Source organism: Patagioenas fasciata, chromosome 2 (genome assembly GCF_037038585.1).
Source record: "Patagioenas fasciata isolate bPatFas1 chromosome 2, bPatFas1.hap1, whole genome shotgun sequence".
Classification (NCBI taxonomy): Eukaryota; Metazoa; Chordata; class Aves; order Columbiformes; family Columbidae; genus Patagioenas; species Patagioenas fasciata.
The window spans coordinates 126,034,711-126,062,658 of record NC_092521.1 but is presented as its reverse complement, the minus strand read 5'-3'; the positions used below and the strand labels follow the sequence as shown (position 1 = coordinate 126,062,658).

The 27,948-nt window shown below is 41.5% G+C and overlaps 1 protein-coding gene across 1 annotated transcript in view; it reads left to right on the top strand.

The window, feature by feature from the left end:
* The first annotated feature begins 3,328 nt into the window (after nucleotides 1-3,328).
* Nucleotides 3,329-27,948, top strand: part of TGFBR2 (transforming growth factor beta receptor 2) — a 60,278-nt gene continuing 35,658 nt past the window's right edge. The window contains exon 1 of the mRNA XM_065831079.2: nucleotides 3,329-3,674. Coding sequence (XP_065687151.1) covers nucleotides 3,581-3,674 — 94 coding nt within the window. The 5' untranslated portion in view covers nucleotides 3,329-3,580. The remainder of the gene's footprint in view (nucleotides 3,675-27,948) is intronic.

Genomic DNA, 27,948 nt, shown 5'->3' with positions numbered 1-27,948 from the left:
CAGCCATCTCCTGGAACTTCACTCTGAGGCTAATTTTTAGACACCTGAAGTGAGATGTCTTTGCCCTAATGTCAGCTCTACATAGGCACGAACATTACGCTGTGTTAGTGCAGCTGTATAGGCCTTATTTAATTCTGAGTCAGTGGATCTGGGAAGGAGCTTGTGGGATTCTTAAACAAAGCAACACTGGAGCTAATAAACTAATCAAAATAATGGCTTTACTGGGCACATCAGCAGTTCTTGGCTCTGGGTAGAATGATTTTGGGTTAAAACTGTATGTTGTGTACAGTGAAATTACAGTTTTTGTAACAATACAAGTTTTGTGAAAACTCAACTGTTCTTCTTAGGAGATTAGGGCTGTAGTTCACTTGGGACTTTGACAGAAATATGATACTGCAAGCCGAGAAATGACTGGAATTCAAGAGAGATCATTCGTATTCAGTAATTCTTATGGACTGTTTTTAAAAGTGTACCTAAAAATGTAGCACAAAGTACTTAGCTTGTCTTCACCAGGAGGCCCTGAGATACAAGAGGTACTAGATTGTTTGTGTTCTGGGTATCTCTTTGTAAGGCCCCAAAAGAAAACACACACTATTCCATGCTTCAATATTTTGCCTTTCTGAATCGCAAACTGAAATTAGCTGACCCTTCTTTAGCCTGTCAGGCTGGAGTTAATTATTTACTGCTTTAATCTGCAGCTCTTCGAAGCGGGCTATTTCTTACTTCAGTCAGGCTGAGGTTAAATATTCACAGTTTCAATCTAGAAGTAAGTAATCAACTGCCATCTGCAAAGAGGGAACTGGGAACTATGAGCAAAGAAATGGAAATAAATGACCAGCTTAGTCTTGTTTTATACATTTTGGTTGTCCAGGAAATCCTGATTAAGCTGCATTTGGGCCCTAACAGGGAAGCTTATGGCACTCAAAAAGGGAGGATGAGAACTCTTGTTAATAAGCCTGTCTGGTACAAATCTATGAACTAAATAGGGGTTTACTGCAATTTCTAAGTGGACTTTTGGTGACAAAGTTACTCCTTCACTGAGGATATCCAGGTAAGATATATTCCTTCCACCCAAAAACTTTCTAGTAGCACCCACCACTCTCATGGACTCTCTGAACATCCAAAGTGCAGCCCTAGCACAGTCCCCACTGCGTGACATATCTGTGAAAATAAATAACAATGCTTATATGGAAATATCAAGCTTCTGCAATCCACTTGTAGTAGACTCCTCACTTACTGGATGACAAGCACCGTATTACCTCATGTGAGAGAGAGGGGTGGTGATGCAAGGCTGCAGTCAGGGATGTGAGATTACTGGGGACTGGAGATTACTAAGAGGTTGTGGAGTCTCCTTCTCTGGAGGCATTCAAGACCCACCTGTGCAACCTACTCTAGGTGAACCTGCTTTAGCAGGTGAGTTGGACTAGTTGATCTCCAGAGGTCCCTTCCAACCCCAACCATTCTGTGATTCTGTGACCTGAGTACAGCCCTCCTCAAGGCCTCCATCTCTGCAAGCCTCTCCCCTGCTCCCAGATCCTGGATGACAGAGACTGGTCAGAAGGTGCCCATGTGGGAGAAGATCCATGGGAACTGTGCAAGGGAGAGAGATGCAAGTAAGGCAGAGGCCAGTTTGTCAAATTAAGCCTGGATTATAACAGGTGTGAATAGTAACTTTAAACCTGTATTTAATGGCTTTTAAGGTTCTTTTCATATTGAAAGTTAGTCACTTTAAACTAACAGGAGAGTTCAGTATATACAGCCAGCTTCCTAAGCAAACAGCAACTCTTTGGCACCTGCAGCTTGACAGCTACAAGGACAGAGAAGTGTACACAACATATAGTATATACTGATGGGGGTTGAGAAACGCTTTCATTTAAGTGGATTACTGAAAACATATCCAGCTTTTAGCACAGCGCTGGTACGCAAGAGCTGATAAGAACACTCCAGTCTGTGCTCAAAGGGGAGTCCAACATTTTTCTTACCTCTGGAAGGCGGTGACTGTGTTTGAGTGAATCTTGACTTGCATATAAAGGGGGTGAGGGAGAGGAAAATGCTCTTGGAGAGCTTTATGAGAATTTGCACCATAAACTGGGACTGCACTGTGAAAATATGCATTTAGGGAGTTTTTAAAATTAATTTTACATAAAATCACAATGAGATTTTTTATGTCTGTTATAGGCCAATTAGATGCATTATGCAAACATTTCCAAATTCATATAGAGTTGATCTGGGACATCCAGAGCATGATTACATATATTCCACCTGCAGTCTTAGCCCTTTTTGTGAAATACCCAGATCTGTACCTCTAACTATTTCTATAACTGAGACAAAAGCGAAACACCAAAATTTGAACAGACACCTTCAAATTATTCTCATGTGCATGAGTTTACCTTCCAATCAATGCTCAGTCATTTAACTTGTAGAGGAAGAAAGCCTCTGTGAACCAAAAATGGGTCTCAAGACAACTTCTGGTTATGGAATGGCTGGACTTAATATATTGGCTGAAGGCTCAGGCTGTATTCAGGTTGAGAGTCTAGTGGTTCTTGTAGTCTTCATCTGCGCCACGCAAAGCTGGCATTGCAGGTGTGGTTCTCCTCCCTGAATCCTATGTGCATTTTTTTTTTTTCTGAAGAAGGCAAAATGCCTGTGAAAAGCCAAACCTGCTTTGGAGGAGAATGGAGATGAACTTCATCTGTGTCACATACACAGCATTTGGGAGCAAGCCGTGTGCATACAGCCCATTTAGGAGCAAAAGAAAAAAAAGAAAAGAAAAGGCAGGTGACAAGTTCTCACTGTCAACTTCAACATCTGCAAGCTGAGTGCCCAGCTAGCCTGTGTGAACGTTTCCTGTTATTACCCTGCCTTCAATTCCCCTGCTTTAGTTCATCTGAGGGTTACATCCGTCTTTCAGATATCGGTTCTGCAGCGGGGGAAACGGGCTGCAGCAGCATCGATGTGGTCAGGGACACGGATGCAAGGGAGGAGCTCTAGGACGCCCCTATGCCCCAAATGACAGGACTCTGAAGTCCTGGGGAGAAAGGCCCGTTGGAGCTGGCCGGTTCTCATCGGCCTTGAGTCCCCTTGCAAACCACACCGCCGCTCCGGGGCTGGGGAAAGGGTGGCGGTGCCCGGTCCCCGCCTCGGGAGGGAGGCAGGGATTCCAGCTGCACGTCGGGGCTGGCCCCGACGCGCTTGTAGTGGGAGAGCCAGACCTTAGAGGGGCTGGCCTCTGGCAGATGATTGACATCAAACTGGGTGAGGTTTCATGTTAAAAAAAAAAAAAAAAAAGAAAGAAAAAAAAAGAGAAAAAGGGCGAGCGCAGGGGAGGGGGTGACTGTGGAAAGGGGGGGAGAAGGAACTACTGTAAGAGTACGAAAGTCCTGCCCAGCTGTTTGCGAAGTTTAAGATTTCCTGTTTCCCCTGCAGCGCCGAAGTGAAGTTTTCAGTGAGTCACGGGCAGTCCCGAACAGCGGAGCCGTGCAGCCTGCTCCCCCGCCGCCCTGCCAGCCCCGCCGCCGCGGCCTCCCCCGCTGCCCGGCCGCCCCCCGCGCCCCGCCGTCTATGCCGATCCGGCTCCGCGATGACTCCCCGTCTGCCGAGGAGCCTGCGGCGGCTGCTTCTGCGCGTTTCCCTCTGGCTCCTCATGGGCAGCTGGGTCCCCGCTCTGCTTCGGGGTAAGTGTGCGCCGGCCCGGCGCTGCCGCTTGACAGTTGCCGGGGCAGGAGGCAGGAGTCCGCCGCGGGAAGGGGGGGACGCGGTTGCTAAGAAAGTTTTGAGGCTGGGAACATTTCGGGAGGGGTGAGCGTGTTTGTTTATTGCCCTACTGGAAAGTAAGCGGGGAAGAAAGGACTGGGAATGTGGAGGCTTCGCGTCAAAAATTGAGGGTCCGTCCCTGGAGAGAAGAGGGGGGGAGAAAAAAAGAGTTTGGCAGGAAATGCAGCAGGGTCTGGTCCGGCCGGAGGAGCCCGGGGAGGGCAGCTCGGGAGCTGACTGCTGACCCTGGGGGGAGCGGCTGCCCGGCCCCGCAGCTGCTGCAGCAGCTGCCGCACCTGGTGCCGGCCCGCACCGTGTGCCCGGGGGCGGCGGGCCCGGGGGGAACTAGCCGGCCGCGGCCCGCGCCTCCCGCCCCCTTCGGAGAATGGTTACGGGTGCAGGATTCAGCTGCCGGCGCAGCTTTTGAGATGCCCTCTGGGATGGGGAGCAGCCTGCCCTGCACACCCACAGCGAGAGAGGCCAGAAGGTGCCAGGGGTGCTCCGTGGCCCGAGCCGGGCTGTGCCGGCTCTGAGGGCCTGTGCGCGGCCACAGAGCTTGCTGCTGTGAGGGTCTGCAGTTGCTTACCAAAAAAGTTGTCTTACATGCGTGTTTCTGCCTGCAGCGGAATTAAGCTGTGATTGTGAGCAGTCAGACTGAGAGCAGCAGTCATTAAGCTTAGTGTTCATCTTGTTTGATTCAGTTTTAATAACGCTTTAGATCCCGTATTCTGTTTTTACCAGGACATCCCTAGGAAGGTTTTTGAGGTTGGGGTTTGCAGTATTCTTCATAGGATAATTTGGAATGTTCCAAGAGCATAAAGTGCTGCTGCAAAAACAAGGTCCCTGCCCTGAGGAGCTTTCTATCTGGGTCCTACCAGTACTTACCCGCATATGTGAACTAACGTCTGTAACTGCAAAGTTAGGCCCTAAATCATGTTGCAGTGCAACTAGTGAACCTAAAAAGGGTACATCAAATTGCAGCACAACTACATATGGAACAGTTTTAAAGAATTAAGTAGTTTTCTGATATGTCGTGTGATGTCATGGCTAGTTTTAGTCTAATGGTAATATGTGCGGACCCCTGACCACCTACAAACTTTGCTCTGTGCCTTCTTCTCTCTTGTGATTCATTCATGGTCAATAATAATCTCAAAATTGTTACTAAAACAGAATAACTAACTATATAGCTCTTGTATAGCTACTGCTAATAGCTATGTACAGTATGAATAACTTCATGCTTCATTAACAGTCCTGTCAGAGTCAACAGATTTTACATACCTGCAAAGTTACTCATAGAAGCTTAAGACAGATAAAAACACAGTTTAAAAATAAGACACCATGGTGTCCCAGGGCTCAAAATTATATTATTTGAGATGTAAGATTTGCAGCTTCTTGATATATATTTTTATTATTCCTGATCAATATAAATCATACTCAACTAGTGATGTCTTTTATTTTGACCTCTGCTCCATTTTTTTTGCAGATTCCCATCACAGAAGCATTAAATGAAAAAGCTTCACTTTTGTTAATCTTGTGTTAGTTTTTATTATGCTGCTTTTTTTTTTTCCCCCACTCAACAAGTATAGACAGTCCCAAACTACAGGTAGATTTAAAAAATGGACATAGCTTAAGAATTTGTTCGTTCTTGTTGTAGGCCCAGTGAGTTAAAAATACAGATTGGTTACAATTCAGCATTTTTCATACTGATCTTCATCTACACCCAACAATAACTAAAACTGAGTGGACTTGTCAGATAATCTATTTTCTAACTCCAGAAGTTGTTTTAGTAGTCACTGTAGGATCCTATTGTATGTATAACAGGAAGAGTTGGTCAGAAAACAGCATTTCTGTGGGGGCAGAAAGTGTGAGGTTTGGATATTGGTTATTATTTGGTATCAAAATGAAAACTAGAGCTACCAAATATTTTGGTGAAAACTAAACAGCTACTTGCTTGTAATAATCAATAGCTCAATAGTTCGGTGAGGATGAGGCAAGGGAGATACCAGTCTCAGGAGACCTCAGTTCCCAGATATGCCTGCTAGTTAGCTGATTCTTGCTGGTGAACAGGTTAATAAAGCTCTGGCTAAAATTTCATTTAAACATTCTTCACAGCAAAATATTAGATAGGAATGGCACATTCCCATGAAGATTCCGGACAAAACTACAAATTCTTGAGCAGGTCCAATAGGAACTCCCTACTTTGAAAAAGATGTTCTCATGTCCTGTAGTACACACAAGTAATGGAAATTTTTTCCATAGAGTAAAGGGACAAGGTATGTTTTTTTTGAATGATTGTGAAAGCTGTATTGAGCAGTGTAAACCAGCAGTTGCCCACACAGGAAATTGACACTGCTGTGTCCAAGTTAATATAAATTTGTAACTTATCTTTGGGGTATCAAAACCAGAAATTTGTTCCTTGGAATAATCTGTGTAATAATTGTTCATTTCTGAGCATCAGGAACTTAATTTCTTCAAACTCTGTTTGCATTATTGTCTCCTTAGTTTTTAAAAGACGTCTCATAGTCAATTAATTTTATAGTAACAGAATGAAATTCAGAGCTTCAGATCTTTGCAAGAGGGAAGTATGAGAACAATCTTAGTAACATGGTGGAAACATGTCTGTTACACGATCGAATCCTAAATGCATTCCTGCCCCCCATTAACCTGGCAAATTTCCAGTTATTTCAGGAGGGAAGTAGGAACAGAACAGAGATATTATTGCATTTTCTTCTATTTATGGACTGTCCTGAATTCTAAGACTTTTATACCTGAGACTTTGAAAATCACTTTTATTTAATTGCTATTTTGAGCTCCTTGGCATTAATGCGCTTCTGTAATATTCAGGTGGTGAATTCCATATAGGAATGGTTTCTATTAAAAAATGATGAGTCAGATCTTAAGCTGCTGTAAATGAATATAATTCTGTTAGAATCAGTAGAGTTACATCAAGTTATGGCATACAAGTTTCCTGAAACAGTTTCAAAAGTAATTTCAAACAAAGGGCAATGGAATAATTGAGATTTTTTTCATATTCATAATATTTTTTCACTTACATTTTATAAACACTTTTATGTGACCTACATTTAGCCAAGCAACGTTGATTCAAAATGAAGTACTCCTTTTTGGGATTAATTGTTATGGTTTCAAAGATGGAGTGTGCTATAATGGTGGTTGATAAAAGTTGTCATTGTGACAAGGATAATTCTGAACTTAGGAGTGAAGATGGTGGCATCAGGCTCTTAGCAGAAGGAATTTTTTTTTTTTCTTGTGGTGTGTGTCGTGGTTTTTGTTTTGTTTTAGTTTTTTTGTTGGGGTTTGGGGTATTTTTTTTTTGTGACTTTTTTTTCAAAACGGTTTTTAGAAGGGAGTTGGTTTTTTGAGGGAAGAAAAAAGAGCAGAGTATCATTGTAGCACCAGTTGTTGGAGTTTCCCATGCTTACATTCGTGGCATAGAAATTTTTTTTCTCAGTAATGTACGTCTGCACTGTATGCGCTTTGCTAGCATTCGTTTTATATCGCTGTCACTCCTCTGACCTCAGAAGGGCTGCGCCTCATGGTATAGCAAGAATGTGCAAAAACCAGCTGGCTAGGCCCAATTCACTACTCTCTTGAATTCTGCATAACAGGGTGCATTTGTATCAGATAGATGTGAAATATCGCTAGTGCAATGGCACATTTTGGTCCGAAAGTGATCCGTGCAGTCTCTACGCTGGCTGGCATGGCTATGGTTGAGTTTTGGTGGCACAGTGAAAGTCAGGGCTTCCAGCCACACTTGTGGTCCTGGGATCAGCAGGAGGGAGGTGAGTGGTTCCAGTCCTGGTCTGCCCGTGGTCCCTGCAGCTTCTGTGGAACCTGGTGAGCAGAGGGACGAGGGGATGTCCTGAGGCAGGTGGGAGGCCAGTGGTGCAGTGTCTCCTTTGCCACACTGAAGCCCTTTAACTTGGGTAATTACTAGGTAGGCACATCCCAGGGACATCAGCTAGTTTATATTACCAGAGCATTGCAAACTCAGTAAAATGGACTAAGATATCAACCGTTTCTGTGCATGTGTTGGGGAGTACAAGGGATTTCCAGCATGGAGTAGTGGAGAGATGGTCCTGTTACAAAAAAGTTGGCTGAGTCCTAATCTAAGAGATTTAATGCTGAGATTTTGATTTACTTAATAGGTCTTTAGCCTTAAATTTTGGTGGGATTAGAGGTTTGTTTTGTTTTGTTTTGGTTTTTTCCTATAGGATAATGGGACCGGTTTTTTAAACTCTTATAATCAAGAATAAAATAAAAGGTCATGACAAAAGATGTGCGCTTTTGTGAACTCAAATTCTGGAAGGTTAAAATAGACCAAAATAAATCAGAAATAATATGCCTTGTTTTCAACAGGTTAGTTATAAGTCCTTTTGAAGTTTAACTTCACTGACAGGTGGAAGTGATAAAAGTCGTGTTAAGAAACAGCAGATAAACTTGTTACTACAAAGGATAGATTGTTTTTACAGCAAGGAGTGGTCATACACACTGGGGCAGGGCATTGTAGTTAAGACAAATGCCGCTGATGTGTATGCCACTCATGGCTTAGAGTTGATACTAAATATTTGCAAGATCAGGTTCTCAGTGACCCAGCTAAGTCTTCAATGGTTATTTTTCATAGTATGTCTTCATTCTGGCATAAAGACAGAGCAGCAGCACTGGCATTGGATGAGCACAACCATTTACATCTTACTGCCTGAAAGAACACATTTAGTTCGTGCACAGATGTTTAGGGTAAGATGCGTAGAGAGAGCAAACCACTTCAAACACCATCCAGTGGTGAAAAACTCATCTAAAGTAGTAGTTAGAACTATCAAATCTCGCCAGGAGTTGCTTAATTCTATTGCTGCTGGTGGCAGCATGCCATCATTAGTTTACGTCCATCAGATTCTAGGGATTTAAGCAGAATTTAAATTGGGGCCTGTATTAAGGGAGTCTGCCTTGCAGTCCATACGGACTCCTGATTCGGGGACTGATGTCCATTTGTCTGCACTGCTGCAAAGTTTAGTGACTGTTTCAGATCTTAAGAAACAATAACATTAGCAGCGGCAGGAGAAGGACATTTGTCCATGTTTGTGCATTTTTTTAATACGCCATTTCCTTGCTCTTTCTCTGAATGCCATTGTGGTTGTTAACAACTGGAACTACCTGTCCTTTTTTTCATATGGGTTTTAAAGCCTTTTCACCTCTGGGAAGATCGTTTGGGGAAACAGTAGTTTTCCTTTGCTCAAACAACTGGTATTTAGCAAGAACTTCCTGCTGGCATTCATCCCTGAGTTAATCTGGTTAGAATTAGAGGTGGTTGAGAGTTTTTGATGCTGTTTTTCATGGGAAAATGCTGATTTGTCAAAACTGAAACAATTTGTGGAAATGTACCAATTTCCATTAAACTTTCATCAGGAAACTTTTTTTTTTCCTTCCCTAGTCCACAGTGGAATTTCTGTTATAGAAAGATAGAGAAGGAGAAATCATCATTAATCAATAATTAGAATAATCACTGGTTGAGGATGAAAGAAAGGCAGGACCAAGTGCCTGGTCTGGCTCATGGAGTGCGCATTTGAATCTGGAGCTCCCCCTATCCACCCTCCCCAGGACAATGGACGGCTGTCACTCTGATGGTGCATGCATGCACAAAGACCCCCACACCCACCACTTCAAATTATTTTGGTATGTATAAAGTGTCACAGCACTTTGTAGGGCAGGAAAAACGTTTTCCTGACAGTGTTTAGGCTGTCCTGCAGCCATGTGTTTGTTTCCTCCTTGTTGGGTGGGAATGGCAGTGCTCTGAATGTCTGGTGTTTTGTTTCATATCATAATAACAAGCTGTATTCAGACATTTCTGTCATGCAAAGGAACCACAATTTTTATTACTAACAGTCCTGATAGTCTGATTCCAGGATTCCAGCTCTCCACTCACACAGAGTAGTATTTTGGCAAAAATTCGACTGAAATTAATAGATTTCAGGAACAGATAGAGGATTCTGCTTCTACACACTTAAAGCATTCCTTCAGTTTACCACCTGGCAGATACATCACTAAAAATGACACCTACAGTTAACATTTTGCCTTTGGAACGGTAATCTGGGACCAGAGGTATGAGAAAGCTGTCTTCTCTTTCCTACATACCTTCTCTTTGTACCCAAAGACTTCAGCACACACCCTCAGATGAGCTGTTGCCCTGCTCTGTAAGCAGTCATCTGAGATTTTAAGGTAAAATAGAAAGACTTATCAAGCAGCCAAAGCCATAAGCTCAGCCAGTGATTTGAAAGTCACACCACATTCTTTCTGGCTTGTTTGTAGTCTTCAATAACATGAGTTTTGAAAGATAGCCTCTGCCCTTCGTGCACTTGGTTGGTTCCTCCTAAACAATGCATTGGTGTACCTGTGGGCCTCGTTTAATTCAGCATTTAAACTCAGTTTAAAAAAGAAAAAAAGCTGTTATACGCAGAAGACATTAGAAAATCCATCTTGTGTTCCCAAGGTCATGGTGGCTTTGTTAGGGCTTAGAGACTTCCTTCTGTTAGAAAAGCAAGTGAATTTGAACAGTGCATACTCAGAGAGCGGCAGGAAGGTTTCACAGTCTTACTCCTCGAAGCAACATTTTCCAAGTAAAGACCCAAGTGTGGTTCTTATGTGCCTGGGGTACTTTAATGGGCCTCTTTAAAAACTAGCATTGTGCAAGTGGAACACATGCAGGGCCAGATTGTCAGCTGGCATAAATCAGCTTTACTCTGTTGAAGGCAAGGAACCTGCCCTGATTTATACCAGCTGAGAATCTGGCCACAGAATAAATAATAGGCAACTGTATGTTATGAGGCTGTAATTCCCTTGAGGGGGCTTTTGTGATATCAGTCTTACAGGAGCCAGAGTGATCTGTTTCTCTTTCTTGGAGCAAAAGAGTAATTTGACTGCAATATTTTGAAGACGTCAGAATGTTAGAAAGGAGAGATTTTAGGCAGTCGAGGCAAAGAAGATGCTTCCAAACTTCCAGTATCATTAGGGACTTTTGTCCAGGAAGAATCATGGGAGGAGAATTTGGGAGGATGCAGATGAATTGGTTTGGGATAGGTAGTCCCAGAAAAAGAGAATTGTGCAAGAGAGAAAATTTCTTATCGAGACCAGGCCTTTCCTTTGAAAGCACTTGTGTAGATTTCCCAAGCTGTAAAAAAAGATGAAGCTCTCTCATCACTGTTAAGCTGCTAGTGCTGGTGTAATTAATAAGGAAGCAAAGTGGAGAATGGGAAATGAGGACCAAGGGGTAAACTCCTCCTTAGTATGTGTACATGGTTTAATTTTGTTTAACATTTCACCCAGAAGGATCATAAGTGAGCTGGTACTCATTTTATTGACTTAGAAAGAAAAGGGGATTCAGTTGGATTTTCCAAGAGTTAACATGTAGTTCTCCTGGGTCTGAATATTTTAGATGTGAGATGCAGGTGAGCAGCCTCCCTCCAGTTTTAATCCTGCTGTGGATTCTTCAGCCCAGAATGGGAGTAAGTGCATCATGTGTATACGTCACCTGTTGGCATGGTTAGGTGGTGCCTGCGGCTTTTGGATGATAATGTGGTAGTTTTGTAGATTTCATCTTGCTAATTAATAGAAGCATATTTTGAATGTTGCTGTACAAGAGGGTGAACTTTGAAACACACCACAGATGATTACTAATGGATTATCACTTCTGGTTATTTTCAGGAAATGAAGCAGAAGCAGCTGTCCAGGATTCTTGTGTGTCTTGAGATGCTGATCTGGTCTGATCCTTGAGATCTAATTAGTAGGTCACATACTATTGACAACTCACTATATAAGCGTGCAGAACAGCAGTGGTTTTGATAGCATGGCTTAAGCAACAGTTTAAGAAAGGTGTTCGTGCTCAAAGGGATACAAAATTTCTTACAATTTTGACTGCTTCCCTGTTTTTAGTGTTAACTGACTGTCCTGAGCAACTTCCATATGCTTTGGGAGCTCTGTGGCTGGAGCAAATCTGAAGTCATAGTTACATCAGGACTTGGGCACTTGGAGTGCTTCAGGAGTATAGTGTATGTCAGTAACTTCTGTCCATTAAAGTGTATGCTTTGGGAAATATGTTAGATGTAACTACACTTTTTCCATTTCCAGTTTCTTTCTCCAGCTGTCTAATATCTTAAAATGTTACTTCATCAGACAATATCTACTGTACAGTTTCAGGCCACTGCTGAAGGGCAGTCTGTAGCTGTATGTTAGTTTATTTTGCTTTAAGTCCCTGTAAAGCTACTAATTAACATGGAGTAGCACTTTTCTGTTATCCTGAGCAAGACATTACATAGGCTGCTTTTTTTTTTTCCTACGTTTTTTTCTAAAATGGACTGCATTGTAAAAGTATACACAATTAAGGATGAATATTTTTCTTTATGTTATCAATAGCGATAAGATGGAAAGACAGTAAAATCACATGTGGGAATTCAGCATCTGAGCAGCATTGAGTTGCTTATGGATTTCACGAGATAGTTGGTCCCTTTCTGCGCTCACGATGCTTCAGCCTCAGCTCTGTAGCTGTCTTAAGCTCTCCTGTAACATGACTGGGGAGTGACTCCAGGGTGTCCCATTCTTCTTGAGAAACTCAGAAAGAATGCACGAATGAAGAAATAAATCTTTGTGTGTTTCACTAATGGGAAGAATTTAATGAGGTTTTGAATAGCACGAATTTGTCAATCAGTGATCGAATACCCATGAAGATTTCAAAAGAAGAGCTGTCATACGCAGATGGCAGTTGATCCTTTATCTCCTTTGCCTGGTTCTGCCCACAAGCATGCAGCAATTACCCTTCTCATTTGTCTCTTGCATACAAGGAGATCTATGATTCTGCAGTGAGTGTGCTGTGGCAGTTGGCCAGCTGCCCTGCTGTGCACCTTCTACCTCCCCACAGTGCCCATTACCGATTTTCATGGTTGCATTGCCTCCTTTTCCTACAGTGGCTACAGCCTTTGGCCAGAAAGTGGGAGGCCCTGAAAGTATCTAGGCGCCATCAGTGATGGGCTCTGAAAAGAAGGATCCTTGCTGGCTGAGACTGCGCAGAGCTGTAGCAGTGGCACTCTGCAGAGAAAGGGTTGACGTGTGTGCGGGTGGTCCCCCGAAGCATGTCAGAGGAGAAGAAAGCCTGTTCCCTGATGGATTTATTCATTATTCCAGCCCCTGCAGGGTGACTGATATTTTCTCCATGGAGTTCACAGCACAACAAAGAGAGACTTTACATACAGAAAGTTTTTTCCTTTTTAAACTGAAAACAACCATTTCTCATCCTCATGAAAAGATCAGAGAGGACCATGTAATAGTCATGACTTCGTAAGCCTCTTTATTCAGGCTTTCACAAAGTAACTAGGTCAGCAATACGTGCTTCTGGGCTATTGAATTTCCCTTCTTCCCCTCTGTCTGTTCTTCCATTTCCTCACCCAACTTTACCACAAAGGAATGCCTCAAGTCAAAAATCTGGGAAGCTGATCCTTTTATTGCATTTGTAGTATTCTCATCTGGTACATGCAGTGCCAGGTCATCAGCCTTGCAAAGCTGGTATAGCCCAAGTCTGCGTGTAAACAGCAATACCACATTGTCTGGTTGTAACTAAAGCCATATCTGTTTTCTCTGTGCTCTGGATAATAGAAACAGCGAGACTCTCAGTGGGAAGTGGTTGATGAACTATTCTGGAAAATGAAATACAACCAAAAAGTGTTTCTTCATCTTTTTTTTTTCTTTTTTTTTCTTCATCAGCTCCTTTCTCACACCCTCCTTACTTCTCACATTTTATACTTTTGCCCTGAGGTTTCTGCCTTGCTGGGGGCTTCGCTGTTCTCACTCTTCCCTGAGGCCACACAAGTACCATGAATATTAGTGCCACAAGAAGCAGCCTAGAGCTTCCTGTATGTATATGTCCCCTGCTTTAATGTGTATAAAGGAAGATAAAAAATATTATTCAAATTACATCACCAAGATCCAGGATTGTGAGATTCACAATGAGGACTTGGGCAGTTGTTTAAAAAATAAGCACTTGACCCTAAAAGGAAGATTTAGAAGTATCTGTATTAGGCATCCAGCTCCTCCTATACATGTTGTAGGGGGTTAGAGGCTCATACATGGGAAGAGGAGGCAAGACTTGTTGGTGACTTGTAACTATAAACAGCTTTTCCATCTTGACCCGTGGTTAAAGCAGTGACCTAGGAAGGGAGAAGCCTGGACTCAATCTCTTAATCTCTGGAGACCCAAACCCAGATCTCCAACTTCCCACAGTTTCATCTGCTGTATTGTTGATGCCACCTTTAAACTTCAGTATACGCATTTGTATCAGAATTTCCACAGTTTCAAGTAGTTCTGCTTAACATGTGGCAAAAACATAATGCAATGTGTTAATTACAGTTTCTAGAAACAATTATAGAATATGTGGGAAATGAACAGAGATTGCTTCAATGTTGCTCTATTGTGATTGGGAAATTGATGTTCCAAGAGAGTCGTAACTCAACAGAAATTCTGGATTAAAGCCCTCAGGGAACCCAGAAATTCTCATCAGTCTCAAATACCCTGCCAAGTTCAATAAGATACAATTAGCAATTTTTTCTCCCCTATTTTTCTCAGGTTAAGAGGCTGTGTGCTAGGAGCTGCCAGGGAATGGTGAGACACAAAGAAACTTCGGTATCTTGTTTCAGTTTCACCATTTAAGGCCTAACTCTTCTATGGGTTGTCTACATGTATATTACTCACACTTCAGCCAACTTACACTTCCCCTAATTTGGCTTTTTTGTTCTGGTAACTTGTAGTATGATTGTCAGGCACATACCTACTGGTGGTTTGAATTCAGAAGCATATTGGCATTCTCATGGGTGAAGGTGGGTAGCAAAATGCTAGAAGCAAACCACTAGTTATTTGAAGTATCTCACCCTTGAAAGTTAATGACAAGGCACGTTTACCACTATCATAACCACATACCTAGAAATAGAAAACACTGACACCTGCCTTCCCAAGCTGATGCTTAACATGAGTAGTTAGACTACCCGTACAATCATCACTCTTCCCTTTAAAAGGTGGATCTTGTTTTAAGTTCCCATTTTGTGCTTTTGTAACAGGTTTAGATAGCTTTGAGCGGAGCAGTAATTTCCACTTGATTGTTCTTAGGCCTGCGGCAGGTTAAGAAGGAGGTGATACTGTTTGTTTAGGGAACCATCCTGCCATTTTTAGCATTTGCAGATAAGAGTCTAATGTTAATGATTGCCTACCTTTTGAAAATGACAGACTGTTGTGGTTTTGAACATATGAAGAACAAAAGAATTAGGAATAGTACGTACAGCTGCTATTACCAGACTGGATGCAGATTTGGTCAGATATGCAGGCAGTTTGCCATGCTTTAATAAGGTACCACACATCATATAAACACCATTTGCCTCAAGGCAAGTATAAGGTAGTGCAACCCAGCTAAATCTGCTCTGCCAGAGTGCTAAGCTGTGGGCAGGAGGGCTCACGTGGAAGTTCACCACAGTTAGTTGATGGCGAATAAGGTGTTAAACTGTGCTAACTTGATATTTTAGACTCTGTGGTGAATGAGATTATGAAAGGTGAACAAGCATCTATTCCAACAGATGAAAGCTGCAGGTGAACGAAATCACTCCAGAAACAAGGTATGCATTTTTAACAAACAGGATAATTTCATTATTGAAGCCTTGCCAGGGGACGTGATGGAAGTCCCAATGTGAATCTCTAAATCAAGGTAGGTTTTTGTTTAAACATATACTCAGAGAAGTTAGGGTTTTGCAAAACTACCCAAGTGGAATGATTTTACTTGCAGAAGGCCAGACAGGGAATATCATTTCAGCTCTTCTTGGCACAGATGTCCTGTAGCCTACAAATCTGTGATGCAGCAGGTTACCACCACTGGGTTGGTATCACTCATGTCCTTCTCAGAACTAGAACTAGCAGCTCCAGAAGTGACAACCAATTAAGCTACTCTGCTAACTAACCCTGTGCAAGGATATTTCAAATATACATTGCTTAAAAAATTTTGCATCCAAGGAATTAAAAAAATGTCTGTATTCCTACAGAGCACTTTCCTCTGGAATAACCTAAGCTATTACTGCATTTGGAAAGTTTGAAATTGTTTTGTTTTGTGAGAACACTTCTAAAAACATACTGTGTTATGCATGAGTGTGGTATTTGTGAAAAATTCCAAAGTGACAGCTTTAGAGAATGAGCTGCCCACGTCACTGAACAGTTAGACCAGAAACCATAACAAAGCATGCAGCTGGCTCCTGGTGTTTAAAGGGATGCTGAGTAGTTCAGCTACTATGGCCATGTGATGCACAGCTTCTTCAATGACAGTTGTTGAAATAGTATTTTCATGACATAATTATTAATCCACTTGGCATTTGATTAAAATGATCAAGACATTTCATAGAAGCTCTTAGACATCCTGCAGATTGTTACTGATTTCTGCAGTTCAATAAGTGCCCTCCAGATGAAGGATGATGATGTGCTATTACCAATATCCAGAAACACTCAGTGACTCTAAACTGTTAAGCATCAGCTAGTATAATTTGACATAGCAGCACTCAGAAATCACAGATTAGCATCTGCTGAAGATTTTATCCTATTAAATTTAACTAATACATGTGACAGTAAACATCTTCTGTCCTGTGGTAGCAGGATGAGGAATGTTATACTGTTGACAGAAATGAACTGTACCATTTAAAAGTCCATTAAGTATCATCATATTTTGCTTTTCATAATTCTCAGTTGTTGGGAAAAAAAAAAAAGTTGAAGTAATTGGATTAATTTTGAGGTATTCAGATGAAAATTAAAGAGGCAACTTCTGAGGTTTGCTTCTGAGCTGCTGCTTGGTATGCTTGATCTTGTGTTTCTGTCTTATATTTTCCTAGCTTTCTCCCTGAAACAAGTCCTTCAATAGAAGTAATTGTTTTGTAGGCACTTAAATTAGTTTCTTCTTTGCAACATTTCTTCTAAACAAGTCTGTAAGTGTATATGGTGTCTTGGAGTGCTGGTGACAGATTATGGTCTTGATAATGACTTAAGATACAGCCTAGAGGAGTGAAATAGTGGGTTTACAGAAATGACCATATGTGGGAGGGGAAAACCCTAGAAATCTAACTCCACATGTACTTTTCACATTTACAATTTTATTCTGCTTCATCATAAAGAAAGTGTAAGAGCCTGCTGCCTTTCACACATCTTCAGGCAGGTAGACTAAACATTTGAGGCTGGCAAGTTCCTTCCCACTGAGCTGTGCCTAGTGTAGGAATGTCCTCATCGTAACACTGTAATGCCAACCCTGCTGGGGGCTGGCTTCTGCAAGCAGTGAGTAATGTATTGTTGTAGGGAGTGAGAATTATTGTATTCCTATATGCAGATTTTTTAATATCCAAGGCTAGTTTTTTGTAATGTGGGGGCTTACCTGCTAGACCATGCACACATGAAGAAGAAACTGTCCTTAAAATACTCAATTTTATTGCCTAGTGAATAAATTCTTTGCATGGGATTTAGAAATAATGGCAAAGATGAAGACCTTTCAGTGAACTTTTGAGGGATGTATTTAGGGGTGAAACACCTATTTGTTTTGGAATGGGCAGGTTTCACTCACAGCTTTTCTTTTCCTTTAAGCCCAGTAAAATTTCAGCTTCAAATAGAAATGAAGGAGCTGATTACTCTTTCCCTTATTTCAGCAGAATGATATTGCCAACTACTGATTCATAGTCTCAAATGTAAATGGGGGGAGTTATTTGCAAATGCATTATAGGGAACAGCTAATACCCAGGGCATACGTTAGTAAATTTACCTTTGGTGGATAAAGGAGATGTTGCTTTGTTGGTAGAAATACTTCTTTACCAAGACATCTCATAACTCTCTAACAGCATGCCACAGCAGTAGGACTTCTGCCACAGAAATCAGCAAAAGAAAGTTTTCCCGAGGTTGAATATCATTAGAAACGTGTATTTTTATGCATGTGCCTTTTTCTCAGTACTCAGTGTATAATTCCCATTAGCGATTGTGGAAGTTAGACACATCTATCAAGAGAGCATATCCCAAGGGTATTAAATTCTATTATTCTGCTTCTTTGCATGTAACTTGACAGAGACAAATACAACCATCCAAGCTACTGACTTTGAGAAGGATGTATATTTTTCTCCAAATCCATTCAAAGCAATTCTGCTCCCAAGGGATTACATTTGAGTCTAACTGTCCTCTGATTTACTATTTTATCTGAGCTGATGGATTATGAAAGAGAGTAATTTCTTTTTCATACTGTTTTCCTGAATCTGTCATTCAAAACTTGCTGTGTGGGGAAAGAATGGTTCATAAACATTATTCTCCTGGAGGAAAATGGCTTCTCACAGTAAAAAAGAGCTCTGAACTGAGCTTCCGCATAAACATGTTTGCCCATCAGTGACTGACAGAGAAGCCTCTGTGTGTGTCTGTGTATGTGTGTGTGTGTGTGTGTGTGTGTGTGTGTGTGTCTGTTAAGGATGTGGACTTGTTAAATGAGACTTCTTTGGAAACAGTTTTTCAAATAGACTAGGAAGGAAGGGTTATATTCAGGTCTAGAGAAAGAAATTGCACGTAATTCTGTTTTACCAGAATCTGTAGATTATATTGTAAACTAGTACCATAGTAGGAGCATCCTTTGGTCAGGGGATGTGCATTAACTCAAATTCCAGATTTCTCAAATATTCCTCAAGTTCAGAGGTCTTCAAAAAGCTAAGCAAAATTAGCTCTTTTATGCTCCTTACATTAGGAAGTTGTCTTTTCATATTAAGCTTAAACCAAAATCCCTGAGCTTTAAATTGTGACTATAAATTTTGCACCCTAAACACATCCTTGGTTTTGTGTTATTTCCTTGTTTGTTTGTTTATGGCTGGAAAGGAGGCATAGTGGCAGTGAATGCTCTTTAAAAAAATTCCACTAATAGTCTCCTTTTAGCTGGAAAACAAATATTTATAAATCCCTCTGAATCATGTAACTGTGTAACGATTGCAAGTTTGAATGCACAGTTGTCTGGTTAATCCATTTAAATGCCCATTTTGAATGGGCAGCTGTGAGTCTTTGTCTGCACACAGCTTCTCCCAATACTTAACTGGTGTGTTATAAAATACCACAGAAATTCTGGTATAGTTCAGTGGCAACCAGCATACACGCATTACAGTTTTCTGTTATACAAGATAGAGACTTTCCCCACGCCGGGCACATCCTTGTTTAAGGTGGACTTTAGAGCTGTGGCTGAAGCCAGTTTGCTCAGTCACTGTATAGATTGCTGAGATCATGCTTAAAGAATGTGCAGGTCCTGGTCAGAGGCACAAAGCACCCCCTAACTCATGACCTGAACATGCTCCAGCAGTTGATACAAAAGGTGCACTTGTGATGGGCCGGTATAGAAGCACAATATGGAGTTGTGCATGGAAAAACATCGAGGAATTCTAGTTTGATTTCCTCTACCTAGGTAAAAATAGAACACTGAACAGCAGGACTGCAATTTAGGTACTCCAAACCATGTCATTGTACCTAAAATCTTTTTATGTCTTACTTACGCTATTTGTGCCCCTTGTACTTCATAATTATGAAGTATTTCCTACTTGCTAATGTGACACTTAAACCGATATTTGAACAGATGCAGCCCATTCCAATTACTGTCTTACATTTTGAGACTGCTTTTGATTTATTTTTATTTTTATCTCAAATCCACTATTTAGGTTTGTCTTGGCTTGACTAAAGTTTTGTTCCTTGGTCCACAGGATCTTACTTCCAGTTTAGAGAAAGGAAGTGCGGTTAGAATTAGGCGCTTTGAAATCAGAGATGGGAATTCAGCAAAGGTTTCAGAGCAACAGGTGAAACTCAGGTATTACTTTTGTCTGGGTTTACAAAGCATTTTCCCAGACTAGTGGTAGTTCCAGGTAAATATTCATCAGACTTTTCCCATGAAACAAAGCAGAATCGAGGTGACTGGCTGAATTTTAGTTTTGAGTTCATATTACAGATCTGCAGCAAAATCAGATGTTTCACTTCAGGCAGAGGATATCTGTACTTCACAGTACTATCTGTCCCATCTATGTAGCCCTTTCTCTTGAAAAAAAGTGTATTCTAAAGCCAAGACTGCTTTGACTCTGCAAGAGTCCTATGAAAAGGAGGCGTCTGGTAGGTCTGTGTATGGCTGAGGACACAGTCACAGAGAGTAATACCTGTTTTCTCAGATGTCTCCCATAAATATTGTTAACTGACGTGAGATACCAAAAGTACTTTTTCTACACTTAAGAGTGAAAATAACCTCCTTTCTACTTTCATAGTAGATTCAAACAGCTGTGGGGCCCATCCTGAGGTGCCTCAGCAAATATTTCTGAGGAGAAACATCAGTCCTTGGAGTACTCCCCGAAGTGTCATAACCTATGCAGATGAGTCCTAGACAAGACCCTTGCAGTGATGATGCCTGGCAGAAAAGAATAACTGCAGAGCCCTTCTTTCCTCTCCTGGAAGGGCTGTGACATCTCCTGTCTCAGGGCAAGTGGCATTTGAAAGCAGACTGCGCTCAGGTTGGAGGCAGCAGCAGACAGCAAGTCGCCCGTGTCCCTGGCGTGGTGGGGAGCCTGACCTTGGCCCAGAAATAACCTCAGCCATGGATCCACAGAGACTTTCCTCTGCCCTCAGCAGTGGTGCTGCTGTTGAAATACGCAGTTTTGCGTTACTTTAGCCATGGGTACTTGCTCCTCATACCACATTCTTTATTGTGTTTGTGTAGTCAGTTGTCTAGACTGAAGAACTGTTCTGGGTCAAACTGGCCTTTTGGAGGGGGAGGGAGGTGTGGTAAGGTGCAGTCTGATTCCTCTGTGAGAGAGGAGAAAGTGCAATGGGGGATGTGAACAATTAACCAGAACAGGGGAGCAGGACTGCTGTTTTTTTCCAAACTGAAACTGTTTGTGCAGATATTTTTGGTATAGGCTCCCTAGAGAGAAAAGAAAAAGGGAAGATCTTTTGTGTTCACAATGCTTAAGAAACAAATTAGTCATTTTTCTTAAATTGGCCTGAGGACTTCTCCATAAGGCAGACTGTTGTTCTCAAAATATGTGTTTCCTTGCATCGAAAAGGAACAACATTAAAAATAAGATGTCAGAAAAGGAGTCTCTGCAGTGGCCTCCCCAAAGGAGGGATCTGCGGAGGGCTCTGGAAAGCTACATGTGGCAGGGGAAGATGAGTATGGCATTATGATTCCAAAATCTGCCAGGAAAGTATGTCAGTAATTTTAAGGGGATATTAATAAAGCAAATAAAATGAAAAATACAAGCATGAAATAGTAAATACAGCAGTGATACTTCTGATTCACCAAGCAACCTAGCTCTATCAAAGGGAACCTGAGGGAGTCAGACGTAACTTTGAATTTCCTGTTTTGTGTGTTTTGTCACAGTCTTACTATCTGTGCTTCATTTCCACTACTTTAAAAGGCAAGCAAAAATCTCCCCCCAAACTAACATATTTCATGACCTTTCCTGGAGGTTCTTCTGTGAGACCAGAGAGGGTTTGCAAGTGCTTGCCAGTCTCCTGAGTGCACTAACAGTATTAATAAACATTTGCTTGTCTGTATTAACTCTTTGTAAGGCACAACAGCTGGTTTTAGGTATTATTTACACAGTTTCCTCTACATTTTAGTTATCTTAGTCTGCTTTTTTGAATACACTGGATTCCAGTGGAGATACGTTTAGCAAGAGTTTAACTATAGAAAGAGTTAACTTTAGCAAGAGTTAACTGTAGTTTCAGGAGAAAGATCTGGCTTTTTGCCACCAGAGTTGCTGCATGCTGCCAGCGTAGAGATCAGTCTTTAAATCATTACCATTTTACATTTGGAAAAGATTATTTTCTGCCATCTATCTAGCCTTTATTCCTGTTGAAAATGCTACAGGTAGATAGTCAGGTAACATGAAAGGTTTTCCACGTACAGAATTCACACCTCTTGAGCTTATAGTGGATTTAAAAGTAATTGATTAAACCACAACAACTTTGTGTGCAGTAAGTCTCAATTCTGAAACTGGCTATACTTGTTCCATATATAACCTATACTGAGGCAAATCAGCTTTAAAAGGATTTGAAGATCCACATGCAAAACGGTAAAATCTCCACCCCTTTAATTTAATTGACTAAACTCATGTGGTGGTGTGTGTATACCAGGCCAGCACTTAGTTATTTGAAGCTGTTCAGAAAGTTAAGCATGACAAGGCTGTATACTAAATATGAGCAAAGCCCTGAAGGAGTGTCATTTGTGAGTGTTTGGCTATGGAAGTTATGTTACTATTTTTGATTTTTGTGCAGCTTTGGTTGTGCAGTGGTCTGTGGGAGCTGAGAGCAGGGCTCCATCTGCACAGTGGCCCTGTGGCTGCCCGCTCCGGCGTCGCAGCCGTGAGCTGGCACGACAGGTGGCTGTGTAAAGGAGAAGTAGGAACTGTACACATGTGCCCACCTACTCTGTCCATCGCAGGTACCACAACTGCAGTTCCCCATGAGAATGATGGCAGGGTTTGGCAACGCAGTGCAGCAGGAAGCTTGTAACACTTATGGAGTGAACCTCTTTGCCTCTGCCATGGATTCTAATGTGTTCTGCTGCCCACACGATTAGCAGAAGATGCAGTCACTTACCCTGTGAGATAGTATTTAAAACTTCTCTGCCTTCCTCCCACCTGTAGCCTGTCTAATGAGGATGCTCCTAAAAAAGCAGACAAGATTTGTCTTTGCCTTAAGCAGATATCACAAAACAGACACTTAGGACTGCTAGTAAGTAACAAAGGCATGCCTTTAGGTAAGCAGCATTGGTACATTAAGAATATGATTTTTTTTTTTATGATCTCATGGATTTTTCAGTTTGTATGTGGTCACTGGGCACATTCAGTAGCCTTGCTCATAAACTGAAGAGCCAGTATATGTGTCTGTGGAATGCTTCATGACTAATAGGAATAGCTTGACCATAACATCATTAGCAAATGTCCTAAAGTACTGTTCTACCTGTATTGGGTGGATTCCTGAATTTCCCTGTTGGAAACTGGGACTTTAATAAATAGGCCCTTGAAAGCAGGGTCAAATGACTGTTGAAGATGGAGATTCCTTATTTCTCTTGTAGTAAGAAAGATAAAGGAAAGAAAAATAAACTGAGCTTTTGGAGGGAGCATGTGTCTCTTTCAGGACAAATGATTCACCTGCTCCAATGCCATTATGAAGAATGAAGAGCCCTGTCACATTTTGAAGTATGTTGTTGGTGGTGGTGTGACTGTTGAGGGGGCAGGAGGGGAGAGAAGCATGTTTCTATAAACAGGCTTTCTTAACTAGTTGAATGGAAAGGTATGATGGGTTCAGAAAACTCCATTCAACCTACTTAGAAGATTCAATTGTATGGTTTTGTTCTGGTGAGGCTCTGTAGCTGAGAGTGAAGGCATATTTGTGTTTTATCAAGTCAGAATTGTTCATAATCGTGTATGTTTTAGATGTTGGGGATTTTGCCACAAAGAGTGTTCTGTCATGAAAAAATCTTTGCTTCCTTCTGTATCACAGAAATAACTGTATAATGCTTGAATGACTGCTGTCTATTTTCAAAGCATATATGTTGGAAAAATAATATTTGTACAAAGCTGAAGTGGTTATTCAGTGGGCAGGCAAGAATACAAAAGGAGGTGAAGTTGCAGGATACACTCAGAGTTAGCTATGCCAAGGTCAGTTCTGAACCATGAATCATGCTTATTCCAACAAAGCAGGAAAGCTGTTTTTCCTGATCTTGTGAACCAGATGAGCATTGCTGCACTCAATACCCACTGTATATCTGAAGTCAGAGGAGTTAACCACCAAAGACAGCTTCCAGTAAATTCCAAACTTAATGCATTATGCAGAAAAAAACTAGACACTGTAGTTACAGTTGAATAAATTGATTTTCATGTTATATCACATATGGTTCTCTAGTGCTGTGTACTGTTTACCAGCTGTGTTAAGGAGGCTGTAGGTTAAAGTCCAGGAGAAGATGAAATGTCCCTTTGAGTGCCCTATGGGAAGCCATCATTTAGGGTTTTTTTCAGCATTTTTGCCTGGAGACAGTATTCTTTTGTTCCACCTACCACAGAGTGCTAAGCAGTGGCCAGAAAATGTGGAAGAGAGCACAGGTAAAATTCCACAGGTAAAAATCCATCTCATTATTTGAAGCATCACAATGTTATTTTTATTCCCTGTTTTCAGAATGTGTTCAGTTCAAAATTGTAACTGCTGATCTCTAAGAGAGTCTCCTCATGCCTACACTAATGTCAGGAGTCACAGCAGTGAGGTCCATTCTTAAGCATGTTTGAGGCAGTTCACTGTCGTGCCCTGGACCAGGGAGAAAAGCCCAGCCCATGATTAAAACTGTCAATGCTAGCTCATTTTGGAAACAGTGGATAAAAATAGTGTTATTTTAATGCTTTAAATACAAGAATGATTTTTCGATCTTCAAGATCTCCAGCTTAGTATGCTGTTCCCTCTCTTATTTTCTCTGGTCGTGTCCCTCCTCCCAGCTCCTGCCAAATTTGATTTTGTTTCTGTGTCAGCGCCTGCAGCAATCCCTAAAGCAAAGTTTCATCAGTTCCACTTGCTGTTAAAAGCCAGGCGCTTCCACTGCAGAGACGAGTTAAACAAAGTTTTCTAACTCCTGCTCCTTTTCCTTTTGTCTTTTCCCTCTGCACATACCTTCCTCCGCTCCTCACCTGTCAGTAAATGGGAAATAGCAGTTTCCCAGATTTCAGTTCATCAGTGTTTCACCGCTATGAGACTACTGTGAAACGGTTCTTCTGCTTGGACCTTCCTTCAGCTGGGGGTGACCAAACTACTTCTGGCTAGGTCTAGCTTGTCAAAACGGCTTACCTAGGCTGCCCTCTTCTTTCCTAGCAGACTTCTTGGGTATGGCTGAAGAGCAGGTCGTAGCCCACATAGACTACATGAAGGCCCATGAGCCCTGCCAAACCATTCTTTCCCCCATCTTATAGTAGCTGCTTTGTGGTAGGATGGGTTGCAGGGCAATATATGTGTCTTGTTCCATTAACAGTTGTATTGCTGCCATATAATAGGTGTGACTTGCATTTTTTTCATATGACAGGCACAAGCCATTACATGATAGGGAGAAGCCATGACATAAATCTCTCCATGTACTTCACAGAGAAGCATGTTCATGAAAAGGAAGTTATTTTGGTCTTTATCCTTTGCAGAGCCCTGATGCGGCTTGGTCAGGCAGGGAAGAAGCACAAAAGTCCCAACCACTTTGCAAATGGAATTGCAATCGATAACACTTAAAGACATGTAAAAAAGCACCGACTAGGTAGCTGTTGTGCTAGGCTGGAAGGCTGAAGATCAAAAGGAAACCTAACAGGTGAAACATCTTCCAAGGGAAAGAAGGGAGTACGTTGCTAGGGGCAGACCAGGGTGATGTCATTGATCTGTGACTATATATGATACAGGTCAAGGCAGAGAAATTCTGCAAAAGAACATGTAGGAATGTGATTTTCTGGAGTCCTGCCACAGGGACAGTTAAATATCTGGTGAGCTAAACATTTATGCAACCTGTTTTCCTGTAACATATTTTAGCTGTACTTAAAGGTTTGTTCATGTTTGGCTTTACAGAGACTCTCTCAGCACTCTTGATAATCATTGTTGTTAATCTTAATAGAGACAGTCACAAAAGTCGTGTGCCCATGGTAACCCTACTGGGGGTAAATCATATTTGAGATAAAGGACTGCAGCCCAAAGCAGGGTCCAAGGCAGTATGAACTATGAAGGTTCATACTCACACAGTGAATATGGGAGTATGTGTCACAGAATGACACTTCATTTCAACTCATGACAGCATAAAGCTCAGAATTGGCAGCAGTAACTGAAAAACTGAAAACACATATTTCATAGGGTTACCTCTGAAGGTGTTGCCGTGGGAGTTACTAGGTAATCTGCGGTGTTGCCGGTTCCTGTTCTTTTGTGAAGAGTCATGTGTTAGCTGACATGTTTATTGAAGTTCAACCTCCTGGATTCCAGTGATTTATTTTCTTTTTATCTTTTCATTTTGGAAGTTAGACAGTAATTCCAACCCTCCTGCTTGTGGCATGTTTCAAAACATGACTCAAATGCACTCTTAAGAGTTAAGGCAGCAATGGCAAAGAAAGGAGAACCCAACAGGTGGGTTTTGCTTGGGTTTTGTTTTGTTTTGCTTCCTTCTTTTATTTTCATGATCTCTCTGGCTAGGCTTTGTAGCTCATGAGTTTTGAATTTTAAGGGTTGACTATGGTTCCATCTTTTCTTTCTTGTATTCCTGCACTGAACATAATCAGTATAATTAAGGGTAACCATCAGGATATATCCAGGTCTTAAACACAAAGCTCAGGTCCCTTATTTTCCTTGACTCCTTCCTTCCCACAGTTGATTCAACAATATCTGTAAGGCAAAAAATGTGGGTTTGAATCATCATGTCTCCACTTTCATGATGCTGGCAGTGTCCCCATCACTATCGAAGTTCTGCTGAGGTTATCGATTTTGCATTGAGGGTGGTAGGGAAAATAGAAAAAATACTGTCCTTCATACTCTTCTTGCAAAACCTGCTGTCTTTCTGTTGGATGAGCAGGTAATACAGCTTGGACATTCTCATAGCTGCTGCTATGCTGTCCAGCCACAGGGAGTGTAGTGGAGCTGTGCTCTTTGGGAGCACAAGGACAATCTCTGCCAAGACTTTTTGATAAAGGCATCCTTCTCCTTCCAGATTTCCATGATGTAGTGAAGTCGTAAATTCAAGCTTCTCCCATCAGGTGGAATTCTTTCCCAGAGTCTAAGTAGCTGAGTTCACATTCCAACATCTCCCTCAGCATTTTTTTTATTTAAAGAGATGAGATCTATCTGCTCAGCAGTGCTATTTTATATGTATACATGTGCCAGAGGCACTGGATGAGAAAAGAGAAATGCACTAACAAGATAGGAGTAAGAGAAATTGGCTGCTGTTTCTGAAATGTATCCTAAGACATAGAGTTTTCTAGTGTTGATATTCTCAAAAAAAGACAGCATGTTGGTTTGGGGTTTGTTTAGCTGTTATTGACTTTTGAGAGTTCTGTAATGGTACTAAAAATCAGAGGAATGTAAACTAGAGCCTGAGGCCTCAATGAAAGTTACACATCTACAAAAAACAGACACAAAGCAAACAAATTCGAAGACAGTCAGTAGACTTTGGGTGAGGCACATTGTTTATTATCCCAAGAAACCATAAAAAATATGTGAACCATAGAGTAAAAATGTTGTCCTGCAAGCCCAGCTCCACTAGAATCCATGGCGTTGATGTTTCCTATATGGCTGCTCCAGTGTTCTTTGCATAATATCCAGCCCACATGTTGACTTGCACGTTCCGTGCATTTTAACCACAGTGACTGAAAGTTAGTTGAAAGCTTCATAGCCAAAAAAACACAGTCTTTTATTTGCAGCGCATGTACAAGCAAGCAAAAAAACCCCTAGAATTAGGCTTCCTGTAGAAGTCAGAATAGGAAAACTAACATTAGACAGTAGATGGCAATTTTAGGAGACAAGTGCACATTTTAGGATCACTTTCTTCAGATTTGCAAATCTGTGTTTTCTCCGTTGACTTTCTCATTATATCCACATTGTTTTTTTCTCATGCAAAGTGAAAGGTCGCTTCTGTCCACAGTATTCAAGTAACTTTAGTTGTATGAACAGGAGAAAATCTTGAGGAGTTGGCTCATGTGGTATGAATTGTGCAACAGGATAGTCAAGCACTTTTAGAGACGGACATTCAAGTGACTACAAGAAGAGGAGCAATCTTGCTGATCATGAACCGCTCACTGCTTCTGGGTCCCTCAGAGTAAAAAGAGGAAGAGTAAACTTCAGTCTCACTTCAGATCAGATACTGAAGCATGGAAGAAGGTTTGCCCACCGGGACAGTTTATCTGGTACCTTGAACTGCCAGAGGCAGTGCCAGGGCACTGCGCTGTCAGCCTCTATGACAAGAGTTTTTGGAAGAAAATTCAAGTGTAATCAGTTCTGGAAGTCCTAAAACCCCATTCGATTTTGCTGTTAATTTAACCTGTTCAGAAATTAGTTGGACCTAACTACACAGCCTTTGCTAGTAATTGAATTAAGGCTGACCACCATAACTGAAAAACTTAAGGTTTGTGACCTTGC